The 17,882-nt window shown below is 41.8% G+C and overlaps 2 protein-coding genes and 1 long non-coding RNA gene across 5 annotated transcripts in view; 1 reads left to right on the forward strand and 2 right to left on the reverse strand.

Moving 5' to 3' along the window:
• Positions 1 to 1,061: 1,061 nt before the first annotated feature.
• Positions 1,062 to 3,124, forward strand: LOC107317332. Its single transcript, XR_001556823.2, has 2 exons — positions 1,062 to 1,528; positions 1,674 to 3,124. It is a non-coding gene; the product is annotated as an uncharacterized LOC107317332 (long non-coding RNA).
• Positions 2,101 to 5,830, reverse strand: S1PR1 (sphingosine-1-phosphate receptor 1). Of its 3 annotated transcripts, none has more exons than XM_032446390.1 (2): positions 5,691 to 5,830; positions 2,101 to 4,700 (listed from the first exon to the last, which is right to left on the reverse strand). In XM_032446390.1, exon 2 carries the CDS (start codon positions 4,626 to 4,628, stop codon positions 3,489 to 3,491), a length of 1,140 nt encoding a protein of 379 aa, XP_032302281.1. In that variant the 5' UTR covers positions 4,629 to 4,700; positions 5,691 to 5,830; the 3' UTR covers positions 2,101 to 3,488. The 3 variants fall into 3 exon arrangements, with proteins under 3 accessions (XP_032302281.1, XP_032302282.1, XP_015725381.1); XM_032446391.1 differs by lacking the exon at positions 5,691 to 5,830 and adding an exon at positions 5,132 to 5,588; XM_015869895.2 differs by lacking the exon at positions 5,691 to 5,830 and adding an exon at positions 4,904 to 5,099.
• Positions 5,831 to 6,040: 210 nt separating this feature from the next.
• LOC107317331 (uncharacterized oxidoreductase YtbE) overlaps positions 6,041 to 17,882 on the reverse strand; it is a 34,031-nt gene continuing 22,189 nt past the window's right edge. Inside the window, exons 6-11 of the mRNA XM_032446293.1 lie at positions 16,909 to 17,091; positions 16,355 to 16,414; positions 14,300 to 14,401; positions 7,476 to 9,490; positions 6,580 to 6,713; positions 6,041 to 6,426 (exon numbers count right to left, since the gene is read on the reverse strand). Of these exons, the coding sequence (XP_032302184.1) occupies positions 14,306 to 14,401; positions 16,355 to 16,414; positions 16,909 to 17,091 (339 nt within the window). The 3' untranslated portion in view covers positions 6,041 to 6,426; positions 6,580 to 6,713; positions 7,476 to 9,490; positions 14,300 to 14,305. The remainder of the gene's footprint in view (positions 6,427 to 6,579; positions 6,714 to 7,475; positions 9,491 to 14,299; positions 14,402 to 16,354; positions 16,415 to 16,908; positions 17,092 to 17,882) is intronic.

Genomic DNA, 17,882 nt, shown 5'->3' on the forward strand with positions numbered 1-17,882 from the left:
TCCTGAGAACACAGGCTACTTTATTTCACTGAGACATTTGGGATAATGTACATTTTCAGCTCTCAGAGAGTTTCCTCTGCCAGCTTGTCACTTGGCCAACAAAGGGACAAAGCTGACTGCCCTTTCAGTGCCTGCTCAAGGCACTCCGGGGCCCGGAATGGTGCTTTCTGCATTGCACATTTCAGAACTCATCACAGCACAACTGGCCTAGCCTGCTGATTTGTCGCGATAGGCGTCTGTGGCTAAGGAGCCTGCTCTCATAAGAAGTGAAAAGAGATACAAATGGCCTTTCTTACCCCTAACTTTTATCGTTACTTCATTACCGTTATTGTTCCCTGCGTGAGGTTTTTTTTTTACATGCATAGACATGGCCTGCCTATGCAGGAAATGGATTTCAGTCATCTTGATGAGGAGCGTAGGAAACGCTTCCCATGGCTCAGTGCCACGTACTGCCGTTTGTGTTTCTTTTACTGCATGAATTACGTAAGACTCTGAGCTCCCTAACAAAACAGGGCTACCATCACGCAGCCGCTTTCGTTGGATGAAGCAGTCATTTCCCCCCAAAGGCCTGCAATGCTACTAGACAAGACAGATAAGGACATGAAAACAAAGGGAAAGAGAATGGAAGTGACTCACCTGTGGGCTATCAGCTACCAGTACATAGAGGATGGTGGTGGGAGTCACAAGGGCCCGTGACACAGCGGTGCTGCAGCATTGCTCATCCCTCTCCTCAGGGTGTCAACCCTGTGGGGAAAAAAAAGACCTGGATGCCCTTAAGGCAGAAGAGCCCAGATCCTCAAGAAAACCCTTCTTACCAAGTCAGATGAGAGTTCAAATAAAAACCAGAAGCCACATCCCCATATGGTGCCTTACTTACTGTTAGTGTGTTGAGGGCTTAACTTGAACTCACATGATTTTTATACTTCTAGTGCTCTGCGTCGATGCAGCTTCATCCCTGGAATCAGACAGTGCTTTTCCCCATGACTGTCAGCACCCCACATAAGCCATCACTGCCCAAGCACAGGCCTGATACAAGACTTTATCTGGTGCTCAAATACAGATTTGACATTTTTTTCCAGCTCTGTTCAGGTCACTAATTAAAAGCCGAGGAAGTGAGCATACATGAAATCATTCCTTCCGTACAGGCAAACAGATGGAGAGAAATTCCAGCCTGTTTCCAGTCTTTTGTCTTCAGGGCATTTTTGGTATTTCCTTCAGGAAGTGAGGTTACGACCCAAAGCCTTCCTTACTGAGCAGGCTGCAGTTTCCCACAGTAAAGCTCGCACAGTGATGACATGCACTATGAGAAGGTGAGCTTTATCTTCACACTCCAACTGCATCCTGTACAAGTGCCGTGAAACTTAAAAGTAAGACCGAGTGGGAATGGCAGCAAGAGAGGAAATGGAAGTCGGGCCTTGGGAAGAAGTCATGCAGCATGTATTCAAGCACACAGCCGCAGCGTGTGCTGCTGCACCAGGTGGAGCTCCAACTTGCCTGCTTCTTAGGAATGTCCTGATATTGCAATAAGGTAAGAATTAAGGTTATGAAGGGTATTAGTGATTTAAGCTAATAATTTCACTTATTCTACTCTAGGTGGTCATGGCAACATTGGCAAACACCTTTTTTTTTTTCTGCTTGTATTCCACTGGCTGTTGGAAAAAAACCGCTTGTAGGTGTGCTACCATCAAGATTCTTCTAATGGCATTTCAATGACACAGCACGTGCTGACAAAAGATCACAGAACAGAATTCATTTCGTATCTTACATGACCTTGCCAGTGGCAGCGTGCATCTTCAACCAGAAAGATGTCCACAAAAATGGCTTAATCCCAGAACCTACTGAAACGAAGGAGTCATTTCCATCAGTTCTGTCAACAACTTCCATTAACATCACCACACCCATGGCAGTACCAAAGCACCAGCACTGTGATAACAGCATCTTTACAAAAATCAGTTTATTAATGTTTAGAAGTCAATAAAACTATGTGCAAATTGAACAACAGAAGTCAGAAACATATTAAATACTATTTTTTAAACCAGGAAAAAAAAATCCATTTAATTGCACTGGAAATTTTACTACAAAAGCAATTATTTTATTTTATTTTTTTTACAAAATACCACTTCTAGGAGTTGTCCATAACTGTAAATCAGTCAGTTGCTCTCAGCTACCCCAGATATACCACTTTTGTTACAGTAATACTCGAGGTGCGTGAAGACTCCTGTATCTCATTAACTTATTTACATTGTACACATTCAACCCCATTAGCACAGGTTAGAAAACCAGAGAAGTAAAAACGATACTGTAAAACAATACATTCATTTTAACGACAAGCACTTCTCCCACGAAGCCGTGAACTGATATAATACAAACATATTTCCTGCAATTATGAACATTAATAGAATGTGCCAAAATGTGTTGCTTTTTGTTACAGAAGTGCATTTATCTACAGTCATTTCACTTGAAATCTTACTTTTCTGAAACTCAAGGCTTTCTTTTCAGATGATATGACCGATGTTTACCTTTTGCCTTTCTCACCTGACTCTAACCTTTGCCTTCAGCTTTTAGCTCTTTTCACCTCACTAAAAATCCTGCTGTTGTCAGCAGTATTTTAATCTACTAGATTCACTCTCCGTCATCTTTACAAGAAGTGACCTTCAGTTCTACCTTGCATTTTGTCACGATAATGCAGCTTATTTAATGCTATATAACATGGCAAACAAGGCATGGGGCCAAACGCTGCTCTGAGCGACTCCATGAAACCTGACGCAGTCATGGAATAGTACAAGGGAGTGTAACTACAGAGCCTGGCTCTTGGTCTTCAAATGTAATAAGGACCACCAACAAAAATTCACAGCTATGATCTTGCTAAATTAAACTCCAACAGCTTTGGACCCTGCAAATAAAACCTTACTATTTAACTAAAAACTCTGGAAAGTGATGTCAAATTATGGTTGACCGCGGTATAAATTATACCTGTACACCATCTCTTTCCTTGTTATGTGTTAAACAAACACTTCTGACCAACTATACGAGCCATCGCTAAACCCAGTACAGAAAGAGCTTTGTGTCAGTGGTTTGCTGCAAGTAAAGGAAAAATAACTTCACATTCTTCTCACGGGGAAAAGAAAAAGAAAAAAAAAAAGATTCATTCTCCCTCTGCCTCTTCCCCCACTCTCATTCTCTTGCACACACCAGGCATCACTTCCCCAAGGCATCAGTCTTTCATAGTTACTAAGGAGATTTCAGGATATGAATGCGCCTGACAATCCTGAGCCGCCTCAGTGCAAAGACAAAACATGCTCCAGGGAAATGGATTTTCGAGCCAGAACAGCGTGTCCCATTTCTTGAACTCCGGCCTCGCAAGCGCACCATTGGCCTCGTTAGAACTAATGCTACTCGCTCCTCAGCCCAGCACTGCTGCAGCGAGCAGGAGGTGCCTCAGCTCCCAGTTTCAGAGGAAGGCTCTAAACACACCTCCATGGTCACTCCTAAGAAGATGAGGTAACGTTGCCTGAAGACATGATGGTTTCAGGACGGTCGCCTTCCTCCTTCTGCGGGTGGGAGGAATTGTCCGACTTACTCCGGCTGAACTCCATCCCTCCGATGATCGGCCTCTTGAATTTAGTCCCAGAGTCTGTGGGGGGACATTTGCAGCAGCACAGAATCTTGATGAAAGCCCTCCGCATTTCTTTGTTTGTTAAGGTGTAGATGATAGGGTTCGTGGCTGAATTGAGCACGGCCAGCACTAAGAAATACTCTGCTTTATACAGGATCGGGCAGGTCTTCACTCTACAGCCCACATCCAATAAAAGCAGGATGAACAAGGGAGCCCAGCAAGCAATGAAGGCACTCAGGACTATGATTACTGTCTTGAGCAAGGCCAGTGACTTTTCTGAGCTCCTGGTAGCTTTGGTAATGTTTTTCCGAAATGTCAGCCTACGGCTCCTAGTCCTCACCATGGAGTAGATCCTGCAATAGAGGACAACAATAGAAAGCAAAAGGCCGGTGAAAACTGTGGTGCAAAACAGAATATAGTGCTTGTGATAGAGCGGCAGCACCGTGGAGCAGTTTGACAAGAGGCTGATGCAGTTCCAGCCCATGATCGGGAGTCCTCCAAGTATCACAGAGATAACCCAGCAGGCACTGATCAGCAGGAAAGAGCGGAAGCTGTTGCTGCCATTGTGGAGCTTCATCTTCAGCATGGTGATGTATCTCTCAATGGCGATGGCCAACAAGCTGAACACAGAAGCTGACAAGGCGACAAACATGCTGCCCTCCCTTACGAACCACTGGGAAGGAGTGAGGCTGTAAGTTTTGTGTCCGGAGAGCAGGAGGTTGGCAGTGTAAGCCACGCCAGCCAGCAAGTCTGAAAGAGCCAGGTTCCCAATGAAATAGTACATTGGTCTGTGAAATTTCTTGGTTTTCCAGATGGTGAGCAAGACAAAAATGTTCTCCAAAATTATAAAGCAGCAAATGATGATAAAAACCACCGACGTCACTTTTATTCCACTGTCCGCATTCTCATTTAGCTTCCCCGTGTAATTATAGTGCTCTTTGATGACATAGTTGACGTCGGTGTTGGCGAGGCTGCTGACCACCCTCATTGGGGCGGTGGTGCCGGAGCTCATGGTGCCGCCAGACACAGAGCACAAACCCGTGGTGGCCCCGCAGCTCCCCGCACACGCTCACAAGCAGCAATCCTGAGAACAAGAGGCAAAGCCCACGTTAGGGGATGGCAAACAATCACGTAACCAACTAGAAACAGTCCAAAACAATCTGCTGATTGGATTGTTCATCAGAATCACAAGTGCAATCACAGAAAAGTCAGTTTTATTCATCTGTTATGATATGCTTAAAGATAGTTAGGCATACTAAATAGCTAAAGCCTGTAAGACAACTTTACCTGCATAGGTAAAGCTGGAGTCAGCAGAGACCGCACTGCTGGACTTCTTCCAGCGTGAAAGATCTGAAAGCTGCGCAGCAGCAGGATCCAGCCTAACTTAATTCTTTAGCAGGAAACACAGCACACACAGCAGCAGAGATTTAGAAAGGGAAATGGGCTTGACTCGCTTTAACTGCAGACTGTACAGAAGCCTGCAAAGAAATTGCTCGACAAAAGAGCTCAATTCACCTCCGTTCTGAAAGTCTGAACACGTTTCGGGAGGGGCTGGGAAACAATTTACTGTGCTAAAGGTAATTCATCCATGTGCGAGAGAGCATCCAGAGCTGTAAACAGGAGAGGCACAGCAGCCGAGCAGCACGGACGGGCGTTAAGGAGCTGGGAGAAGTAGAGAGAAACGAGACAAGTACTTAACAGCCCGCACAGCAACCTGTTCTGTGGGTCTGACACAAAGGAACGGCAAAAAGAACTTTGTGTTGCAAATAATTAGCATCGTAAGCTTTGAAAACAAATACGATTAAGGAATGCAGATGTAGAGGGAACTCCCTTTACGTACAGGCGCTTTCTAGTAGACACTTAAAAAGAATTAAAGGTGTGAAATCAGGCAGGAGAAAAAGAGCGTTCAGAGCCGTCAAATTACAAAGCAAACGGAGCAAAGCCGGAGGGGTGAGTCCGGCGGCACAGCTCCGCGCTCGGCTGCCGCTGCCGCCCCGCTCCCGGCTCCCACCCGCCGCAGCCCCCCGAAGCCCCCCTTCCCTGCCCGTCCCCGCTCCGCCGCCCCATCCCGTACCTCGCTCAGTCGCACCGCTCCGCCCGCACGCAGCGTCCGCATCCTGAGCGCCGCTGAGCGACTCCACCGGCCGGCCGGCACTCGGTAGTTTTAATGTTCCTGCGGCAGAGGCTCCACACCCTCCTTTCTAACCCCTCCCTGCGTACAGGCTCCCCGCCCGCAGGACCTGCACGCCTTTATAGCGCCGGCGGCTGCGGGCGAGAGAAGGGCCGACAAGGCAAGCCCAGAAGAGGCGGGACCGGCGGAGCCGCCGCTCAGCCCCGTCCCATTCCGTCCCGCGGGACGTCTGCCCTCGCTGGGCAGGGAGGCGGCGTCGCGGTCCCGGTTCCCTCCCTGCCCTGCCGCCGCCTACCCCGCTTCTCGGCCGGGGAGGCTGAGCACGGGAACCTGGCTGCCGACTGAAGCCATCATTTGCCCCTGGCTGAGGGCTCATCTTACGCTCCTTGCCACCACAAACACCACTACTGATTGGGCTTTCAACATGGGAATAAAAAAAAAAAATCTCAAAGTTCAGAGGATTCTAAAGTTTTATGTAAAGAGTAATGAGCTATAAGTCTTTCTTTTTTTAACAGCTGTAGCACTGCCATCACACGAAGACTGAGAAAGAAGTGAATTCAGGTTTTATAGCTCCTCCAGAAGCACCCACCTCAGTGTATGTGACTCTTGGTTACCTTGAGTTGATCACAGTGCAGAAATTTCCCTCTCCCTTTCTTACTCTGCTCTTTGTAACTCCAAACTGAAATGCAAGATAATATCACAGTGGATCAGAGCACAAGGTATCGAGCCTTCTAGTCCATGGCACTGTGCATCTCAGTGAGCAGGGGCGGTCATTAAGGGAAGCAGCTCTCCTCTGAAAGAGGCTGCCCTGGAAGAGTCCCTCTCTACTCACATCTATGCGAATGCTCACGCTTCAGTTGCTCCACGCCTCTCCCAGAATGACTCAATAAATTACACTGGCAAACAGACGTTGAATCTTCCACCACCAAGCTAGAAACTTGAAAAGATGTTCAGCCTCTTGAGAGCCTGGAGGAAAATACAGCCGTTAAATTACAACTGTCAGAAAAGGCATGCAAGATAAATCATGCTCGAGGTTGACATATGCATCCCCTGCAACTGCCTGACGTACCCTAGATACTGCAAGCTTTCCCCCTTACTTAGCTAATCTATAGAAAATACTAAGTAAAAGTGCATTTATTAGGCATTCGCCTCTAGGAAATATTTCTCTCGTAATTTTAAGCAAGAGGGACATAATAAAGAGACATGCTTTAATTAAAGGACAGAGTGACTCAGGGTTTCAACAGCCAGATGTACAAGCTTTCATGTTTGAGTTATTGGTAAAGCAGCTGAGAGGGCTGTAGCCCAAAGAAGTGATGTCCAACACATTATTCATCAGAGGTTGTGTGAAATGGCTGGGCAGTTTCAGTTTGACTCTGAACATCTGGGAATTTGTATCACAAAAAGCACTGTTAAAATTAGATGATCACACACATCTGTAGCTACATGTACATGTAGCAGCAAGGATGCTGAAATAGCACTTTGTCTCTCCCAGGCAAACGAAGCCAAAGCAGCTGATTTTGCTCTGAGGGCTGTGTAAAACCGCAGTTCATGCAGGTTCATGTGGTTCAGCTGCACAGATTGCAGCCTCCTCACAAGGACTGAATCACAAGAACAGGTAAATTCTGGCTGTTCCAGCCAGCTCAAGCAAAAGCACGCTGATAGATGTTCAATAAAGAGATTTATGCCAGGATTGTACTCCATCCCAATCAACAGAGCAAGAATTCTCACCTCGATACCTTCCATCTGCCAGATCCAACGTGAAGGAAACTCACACTTCCAGAAAATACATTAAAAAAATCCAGGGTATATAACGCCTTTGAAAACTGAGATAGTCTACAGTCAGAGAAAAAGAGATGGGACAACATGATGAATATCATATATACGCCCTTTTATACTTAAGTTTCTTTGATGAACAAAAAGTCTTGTTTTACATACCTACTGCGATAACCAGTGTTCTTGTGAAACTACAGGAACTCGGTGCAGTGAGTATTTCAGAAACCTGGCTATTCTGTAGGGCAGCGGTGATAGGATAACCCCAAGGAAACCACATAACCTTAGTTTCAGTGTCTTAACCCAAATCACTCAATGATCTGATGCAAGTCAAACTGATCATTTTATGACAACAAAACCAAAGAAAAAGTCACTGATCTGATCCTTCACAAATTACACAATTTGTGGTGGAAGACTCAGCTGACAGCTGTCAGCACCTACTCATCCCACTGGCATGGGGAGCAACACTGGGAATTTCAGAGTACTTTCTGAAGAGATCATTTAAGAAGAAATTCAAAGTCAAGAGCCTGAAAATAAAACTTATCAGTGAAACATTTCTCTCCAGCATCACCCCTGATAACTCTTAATTGAGGAAAAGGAAACAATGCCGTCTTGCAGGAAAACGCAATGTGGGCTATTCCCAAAGCCTGTGTCAGCAGGCTCTGACAGCAGCAGAAGATAGTGCTCTCACAGTGCCAGCACCACCAATTGCAACAGCTTATACCAATAGCAGAGGCATTCCTTCATGATGTGCCAGGTCAAGAAAGGAGATCCTCAGAACAGTATAGTTTTGCTCACTAAGGAAGTACAAAGAGTGGGCAGCAGAATTCCCCCAAGTTCCCCTGACTAGGGGAAATGCAAGACAAAGAAAGGCATTACTTCAGGTCCAGATTTTTGATGTAGAGCTGGAACAAATATACTGCATTTTGGATTAATTCTTACATGTTTACATCGTACAAGTGAAAACAGAATGCTATTCTTGCTACAAGGCCTATCACCTGAAAGCCGAGATTACAATTCCTGTCATGACTAAATTATTATTTTGAATGAAGATAATGTGGCATAAATTTAGTACAGTGTATGAAAGCAAGGCATTTGTACCATCTTTGATATCATGAAGCAAGCTTGATTAGAATTACCCCTAATGTAACATTATGTAACTGTTTCTTAAGCAGTGCAGACATAATTTTCTCAATTAGGATATCCATGTGCTACTTTCAGCTCTGTTTTATCTCAAAGCCAGCTAACTTCCCAGAACTGAGAGATATAACACCAGTGATGATACATGAAGTGCAGGTAGAAACAACAAGCACTAATTCTCATAAGGACATAAGTACCCACTGGCTCCTATTTCTGTTAGTCATACAAACAGTTCACAGAATCACAGAATTGGGGTTGGAAGGTACCTCTAGAGATCATTGAGTCCAACCCCCCTGCCAAAGCAGGTTCTACACATTGTAGCCTGCTCCCATCTGTATCCTGAAGTAACTAATACCTCATATAAACCCTCAGAAAAAAAGCACAACTAACTCATTCCAAGGGGTTAAATAACACCTTAATTTATGTACATACAGGTAAAGCAACTTAATTATAATATTTTGATATAGCTTAACCCACACTGGAAAAACATGCCAAACAGCTTTGAGAAAACAGAACACTTGAAGTAAGCATATTTGTATCTGCAAGAAAGCAACAGAAAACAACACAAAAGGATTTCATTAGATGGTCAACATGATAGCAAACAAGTTATTATTACCCATTTCTGATTGTTAATTGCTGTTGACTCTGATCACCCAACAACTTACAGATCAGTTTAAAATGAATTAAAGTTTGAATTCACCACTTTTGAAGTTTGAAACAACCCTTTTTTACGTTATGCTTTCCACAATGGCTAATGGATGCATTCACCTTCTGTTGATATCCACCATGTTCAAAAATTCCACACCTTCTTCCCTCAGATTAAAACTGAAAACCTGGGTTTGGAAACAAGCAAACAAACAAAAAAAGCAGACAGTGAGAACACTTTAAAACCAGAAGCACAGATAAGTAACAGCATTCCATAATCTTAAAAGTCTGTTTTTAAAGCACTTGCCAATATCTTAAAAAGTCTGACAGATTTGTTTGTGAGAATTTGTATTCCACTTCTAGATCACTATGTTGAATGTAACATTAGGTAAAGCTTCATCCCCAGCAAAAAGACTTGAAGTCTTTGGTTATCATTGCATGTGCAGAGTACTTGAACACTTCATTACCACAAAATCCCAAGATGCTAATGTATCTTGCTGGAACTTGCCCTTGGTTTATACAGCGTTCATGACCATCATGCCAAAATCTCAAAAACTTGAGATGAAACAAATAGAGACTTGCTGTTTCCTTAATATACATGTATTATATAAATATAATACAAAATGTAGTTTTCTTATTTGATCATCCAAGAAGTCAACTTATACCACAGCAGATATACGACCCTCACAGTTCAGTGTTTTACCACAAAGTCATCCTGGCAGCATCATCTTATGGGTACTCAAGGGGATTAGTCCAGGGGAACCATTCGGGAGGAATGAGTTCATAGAATAAACAAAACCAAACCAACCCAACAATCTTGGCTCCTTTTGTTACCAGGAAATAGAATAATTGTAACACTCCCCCGGTCCCCCTCCCAGTTTCACAGCCAAGATAGGAACTTCATGGTAAATCATAATACCAGGATTCTGAAATCTCATACAAAAAATCCTGGAAATGTATTTTTCTGCAGGGAAAAAATAAAATAAAATAAAATAAAATAAAAATTTAAAAAGTAGAGCAATCATTAATAGGATGATATCTCTACACTTGAATTTATTATTGGTATTTCAAACTAGAGAAAAGGGCTCTGGTACACAAAGCCCAGACAGATAACACAGAAGATTAATCCTGGGTATATGTACTGAGATTTAGCACAAAAGAATCTATGCAAGGTGGCTTAGAGAAGGACATCCCATAATGTCAGCCATGTCTACCACAAGTTGGCAATGATAACAGACCACTTGGAAGCGATCATTAATTGAAACTCATTTAAGGCTTTACACTACTCCTTTTTCAGTGGGTAGGCCCCTATAGAAAGTCACTGCTATCCTCTAATGTCCTGACAGTTACAATTAGTCCTGTGTGATGCTGTAGACAAAAAAGCACTGAATAATGTATTCTGGGGGGGACACATACAGTAGAAACACTTCTGCAACCCAATAAAAATAAAATCCTGAAGCACACACTCAACAAAACCACTGCCATCATTTTCCAATTTAACGTAATCAGGTGCCTTAATAATAATCAGAGACGTAAAGGATGGAATTCAGAAACAGGCAAGAAAACAAGAGGAGCCACTGAGAGCCAGACTAAAGCTACTTGGCTGCACACAAAATGGCCTCACCCTTCCACCAACTTCCCGTTTATGTATTTCCTTTCCTTGTTTGTTTTAAAGAGTTCCCCTCTGTTGTTGTTTAATCCAGCAGGCAGCTCAGCACCATCAGCCCATTCGCTCACTGCCCAGCCGTGGGATGGGAGAAAAGGTAAAACTCATGAGTGGGGATAAAGAGCTTAGTAGGACAGAAAAGGAAGGGAAAAATATAGTAATAATGATCAAAGATATTCATAACAAGCGGTGCACAATGTAGTCGCTCACCACCAATGACTGGTACCCAGCCTGGCCCTGGGCAGAGCAGACCCCCAGTCAAGACCTTCAGCTTTATTGTTCATCACAATACCACATGGAATGGGACATCCCTTTGGTCAGCTGTCCTGACTGTATCTCTCCCAGCTCCCTGCGCCCCTGCAGCTTTATCTGGCAGGAAAGTGTGAAAAGCAACAAGTCCTTGACTTAGTGTAAGCACTGCTCAGCAACAACTAAAACATCAGAGTGTTATCAACATTATTCTCATCCTAAATCCAAAACACAGCACCATACCAGCTACTAGGAAGAAAATTAACTCTATTCCAGCTGAAACCAGAACACCTCCTATTAACAGTTACAGTGCTCCTGCTAAGAAGGCTGACTGCACTTAGGTAGATAATGCTGATAAATTGTTATCTTATTTAAAATAATTGTTTATCTCAACTAGAGAGGATTGCCCCAATCAGTCTCAACTGTAAATAACATACATAATATGGAAGAAAAAGAGCCTTCAATTTTCAGATATATTCCCTGTTCCTACTGGCAAGATGGTGTGTCGCAGTGATAAAATGCACGCACTGCTGTATCTAAAAAAGGTCAATGTATGAAAGTAAAAGGTTTTCTCTCTGGAGAAAACATGTCTTATGCCTGTACAGACAAAAGGTGGAATTTCAGCCCTGAGGACGAATAGGCATGGGATCAGTTGAAGAAAATACATCTAGGGATGGATTCTGAGCTTAAAAAACAAACAAACAAACAAACCTACCCTTCAAACATGACTACCTCCAGGGTACTGAACAAAGAAGAAACAAAAAAAATAATGGAGTTAAGCTACCTAATTTTATGCATTCCACGCTTTTATATCTCTACAGCCGGATAGTTTTGCTTCTGGTAGAGAACATTATTCCTCACTCCTACCCTTACATCTCACTACTGTTCACTTTCCAATTTCTTATTAGTTATCTACACTGTTATCAAAGTTGGCAGTACTTTAGAAACGTTTGTTTACATGATGTTACATGGACTTATTATGCAGCAGTTCTTTCTTAAAAAGAAAACTGTTAACATCATCTTTAATGTCAATGTAGTTGTATAGAGGAGCATGAAATAACAGTCCACCGAGACTGTCTTTTCAGCAACCTGAACAAGAATTTGTTCAATGCCCCTAAATTAACTAAATATTCGATTTGTGAAGCTGTAGTTAAAGGCAGAAGCTGTAACGATACATTTCAAGCACACAGGAGATAAGAGGATTGCAGGCTCCCGGAGGAATTACAGCTTCTGGCAGAAAACAATGGGGAACAGTGATAGCACAACGTGCAGAAGAGCACACCACACCTAGGAGAAAGATAACACGGGTCACCTGAGTCCTGGCACTTCAATAGCTTGCAGTATGTCCAATTACATTCTGCACGTTGTCAAATTTAAACTCTGCTGAAGTTCTAAAGCAACTACCTGGTAACAAAGAAATCAGTAGAAAAGTTTACAATAAAAATCCTGAGAACAAAGTCCCAAAACAATAATAGTCAAGTGTAAACATAAAAGGATCAGATTAAAACTGCTCCTTCACAAGTATGCGTTTAAAATAATACTGTTTTTACTCGATTATTCCTCTTATTACTCACTTGCAGGTAACGTTACCTAGATAGAGAAAATTCTGGCTTGACTCCCTAGCAAAAGCAGATGCAAAAGCAAGAGCACATTCCCCTTGACAGATGGAACAATAAAGCTACCCACACTGTAGCCCTTAGCTTCATCTGTACATGAAGCTGACTGTGTAAGTAGTGCATCTTTCTGGAAGAACACATACAGATATCAGTGAGGGCAGCTTATTCTATAGTAATAAATGCAGTAATGATTCAAGAGGCAAATCCAGGCATTTTTTCTCTGAAAAGTTTACCAGTAATCAGTAAACAGTAAGTTTGTCTGTATCTCAGCCGAGCTGTGTAGCAGCTCTGCTTTGAGGACAAACACTGCAGGCTTGGATACATGCCTGTTGTAAGCCATTTCTTGATAAAAAGTAAGGAGCTTTGTTTCACAATATAACTAAAGCAGAACAGCACTGGGAAAACTGCCTCAGGAAGTTCACTCACAATATAAATCATAGTCAGACTTTCCATACCTTTCTAGACACAGGAACTCTTAAAATATCAAGCCAATGTGACTGGAAGTTCAATACTCAGTGGACAAAATACTTAGCAGACGCTCTTCTTAAAACAGACTTGTAAACTACATATACCTGTACCTTCAACTCATTACACACACATGAATTTTATAACAAAATCAGAGAAACAGTCTGTTAATGAAATCTCCTGTACAAATGAAAAGCAACAGATAAACTAATTTTCACTTTTAGTGAGAAAAAAAACGCTAGGATTTCCAGTAAAAGATCCATGATAATAAAAGATTCCTCTGGTTCTTACAGAGCTTCCCGCTCAACTCTTACCCATGCAGGTAGTACACAGATTTATCTCGAGGTATTGTTACTGTTAGAACTACAGGCTTCTAAGTAACAAGCATAGAACTCTCTGGGTCAATGTGATTACTAGGCAATAGCACATACAAAATTATTTCCTGTGATGTTACTATAGTGCTTATTGCAGCAAGATCATATTCTTGATGGAGCTTTACACACTGTACTGCACACTATAAACACTATTATAGTAGTATTAACATCGTTTTCCACTCAGCCTTTTCTTCTTTGTATACCATAACCCTCTAACAAAGTACCCAAAAAAATTAATTCACAGCTAACGCCTGTACCATACACTAGTAGGTAGCATTTGTTTTCTGAATTTAATGAAGTGATATAGATTCACAGAATCATAGAATTCATAGAATCGTATTTTCTTATGTCCTTGCTTTACTGACCTGAGGCACGGTGATGTCATAAACAGGAGGCTTTGCATGGACTTCAAGAATTATGGATCAGGATTTAAATACCCAGATTTAAGATCTCAGTACACAAACACTACCCTCAAAAAACCTTACTTGTTATCATTCTTAAGGATTTCAGAAGCGTTATCATGAACATCAGACATTAAGCTCACAATTATATTCTTACTGCAACCTTCACTTAATTTAAATTACACGGTGTGACTCACTGATCACTGACAAAGGAAAAAGTTCAAACCTTCATTCACACAATAAGGCTCGGGTCCCAGGAAACATGTCTCCCATCGTGCATTCCATTTAGAATTTCAACATCATCTTCTGCTATTGTAAAATCAAACACCTGTGGGAATGCATATGTAGTTAACACCATGAACACAGAGACAATCAGAAATATTTCTATCATTTAGAACAAGATGTATTTAAGATTGAAGGCAATATTTATGTCATTTTAATCTTCTGGAAATTATGTTTATACTTTGTCTCAGACAAACATCATTTTATTCATCATTCTATTACACAAATAGGCTCCATTGGGTCCTTTACTCTTCTTGTGACTCAATTTATTTGCAGATTTTGTTCAGATGGTTTTGCAGCACTCTGGCTACAAGCAAACATCCAGTAAAACAGCAGTATCAAAGGCCTCTTCTGCCAAGGACAGTTATTAGAAGGTATTGGTACTTTGACAAAGTTAGCAAACCAAAAGCTTTATCATGAATCAATTAATACAGAAAAAGATACAGTTTTACAGTTTTTTATTACAGATAACTTGAAAGCAACCGCCTGTTTTCACGTGCAAGTCCTTAGAGCCACAGGCTTCTCCTGTGGCAAGATACACAACATGAGTGATGGTGACAGTGTTTTCTTAGCAGTTGTATTACTGGGACATTATTACTTCAATACTGAATTTACTTTCAGTTGTTCCTTCATTCTCAGTAAAAAGATCCTGAACCACTTTGCAATGAGCTCCCTCCATCCTGCATTATCCAGCAATTGCTGGATCAAATTTCAGTCCTCAAGCTTTTCAAACCTAAACCGCAGACAAATCACTCAACTATAAATACTATGTATTAAATACTCAGGGCTCACTGAGATCCACCTTTCACCATTTTAACCAGAAACTGTAGGGACTCAGACCAACACGCTCTCACAGGGGGTTGGGGAAGACAGATTTGTGATAAAAGTCATATCTGTAATTCCCTGCTCCCCTCTCCTCTATGATGAGAGTTTTGCTGCAATACAATCCCTCAGTTGCATTAAATGAATTGGTGGGGGTCATAGAGTCAACTCTGTACAACACAGAATTAATCTGGATTTAAAATATCGCAGGGAAAAAGAAATACAAAAGAGGAAGAAGGAATTTTTAATTTGTTTCTTCTCTCTGATTTGGTTCACAACATGATGCCACAAACAGCTGCGTTTGTACCACAGTCACAGTGTGGATGTCAGAAAAAACAGTCAGGTCAGGAGCTACATAAATAGACGGAGCCACCAGGAGAAAACCTCATTGCATGTGCAATAACTCACACTTTAAGTAAATACAGTGAATTCGGTGACAGTCAGAAGGTTGCTGTCTTCTTGCTAACTTTTTTCCCCGATTTGCAGAACAGTTTGTATTCCTAAGAGGCTTTCAGAAGAACAACGTGTTTATGGTTTTATGTGTTTATGGTTTTGTGTGCTTACAGTTTTCCCCCTCCCCTCTCCCCCTCGAGAAAGCTTTCGTATTACAGAAATGAGGAGGAAATTAATTAAAAACATTTAGTATAAAGAGATAGGGGGAAAAAAAGGGAGGAGACAGGAGATACTGCCAATCCTCATTCCTTTCCCACTTCTTTGTGCACCCCCCCTGCATGCTGGGCCCTTCTCTGCAAGTCAGTGCAAGAAGGTAGGGGAAGAGTCAGCTCTGACAGAACTGCAGCTTCCTTCAGAAGTGTCTGGGATCTCTCCAAAGGAGTTTTATAGCTTTCATGTCACGTTTTTATATTAGGCATAGCACACACATTCCTTCATTTTTATCTATAAAATTATCACAGAAAGAACTTAACCATAACCAGTCCAGGATTTTCTACTATAAATCAAGTAATAGATAAAAAAAATCACCTATGAATGTTGACTGCTCAGTACTCGGTATCCAGAAAGTCTGCGGATATCTTTATTGTATACACTGACCAAACCTCCAGTTGATTTCTGACGTTTGTGAACGATATGCCCTAACTAGAGGATGACGGGCAGGTAAACCCAAATACTAAAAATGATTCAGATATCAGCTGGACTTCAGTGTGTAACCAAATCTTACCTTGCAGTTTTCTTGTATCCTTTCTGGTCTTGTGGACTTTGGAATAGTCACAATTCCATTCTGTAAAACATAATTCTCATCATTGAAGTTTCCATAGTTTCATAGAAAATGTTCTCTCTCAAAATCCTTTCATTTCCTCTCATTTTTCAGAGGACATTGTCGTTTTCATAGTAATTGCAGTTGTATGTAGTGCATTAACTTCCAATACAGATCATATAGTTTATATCACTTCAAAACATCATTTCCCTGCTTAGTACTTTGAGCTGAGTAACAGAAATCGAACAATACTCCTTACAGTTTAAAACATTTAGTTTAAAATCATCTCTTCTGTTGCCAATTCCTTACATTCTCCACAATCAGATTATTTGCATATTTAAAGTAGCACCTTGTTTTGTACTACATCTTCCTGTACAGCACAATTAGATCACACAATATTAACTTTACTAAAGGCAAAAAAAATTGAGTATATATTCTAGTTTGATAAACAAACCCCACTATATGCTTTCGTTGTCTTCTGAGAGAGGGGAGAGTTTTTTATTACCACCCTCCATTACCTGTATGCTCCAACGTATGCAAATCTGTGCTGGAGTTCTGCCATATTTCTTCACCAGCTGAACAACACTAGGATGGGTGAGTGCTTCCCCTTTGGCTAAGGGACAGTAGCCTTCAAAAACAATCCCTCTGCTCCTACAATAGTCCACCAGCTCCCGAGGTCTTTGGAAAGGGTGATATTCAACCTTTGATAAACAGAAATAAGCTTTTAGTAAAAACCTTGTAAGCACATTTAGCAGAAAACTCTGTCATTGATAAATGAAAATATTTTTGCCCTTTTGCTTTATAAATGTAACACGAGTGAATTCACTTCTTATGAGATATACATGAAAGCAATTAGTTTTAGAGGATGTGTGAATGATATTAATCCACTCTAAACATTTTACCATTAACTGGCACGACAGGTTGCTACACACTTCACGTTCACCCTAGAAACAAGGTATTTGGAGCAGTTATCTTCCTTACCTGCTGTTGGACTCGTACTCCTGTTCTGATCAGTGTTTGAGAAATACATTCAAGTGCATATTGGGAGAAAGGTCATTTTTATGGGCGATTACATAATACCTTCTCTTCCTCAGAAAAACTGCCTTAATTACTACTCGACTAATGATCTTTTTCAAGTTGCACAGGCAAGGGGAGGAGGTGGAGCCTGGACTGCATTTGCAAGACACAAACCAGAAGAATTTGTCTAGGATGAGGGCCTGACCTCTGAAGCAGTGTGTTGGCATAGACTATAAAGGGAAAATCCTGTATTCCATGAGTGGTGTCACCAACAACATACGGAGGAAGGAGTCGTGCTGCGGAATGAACTGTGCAGGAGACCCTTGGTAGGAAGGAAGATCACAAACTGCCAAGAAGCAGTTAAGAGAAGAAAAGTACCAAGCTACAAGGGCAGCTACTAGAATAAAAAGTTGTTAGAAAGTACGAATCTTAAGTCACTTTCTGGTTTTTAATAAAAGCCAAGACCAAGCCTTGG

This window comes from Coturnix japonica, chromosome 8 (genome assembly GCF_001577835.2).
Source record: "Coturnix japonica isolate 7356 chromosome 8, Coturnix japonica 2.1, whole genome shotgun sequence".
In the NCBI taxonomy this organism is placed as follows: domain Eukaryota; kingdom Metazoa; phylum Chordata; class Aves; order Galliformes; family Phasianidae; genus Coturnix; species Coturnix japonica.

Coding starts and splice junctions, on each gene's coding strand:
- S1PR1 (XM_032446390.1), bottom strand. CDS start 4,628: ATGAGCTCCGGCACCACCGCCCCAATGAGGGTGGTCAGCAGCCTCGCC.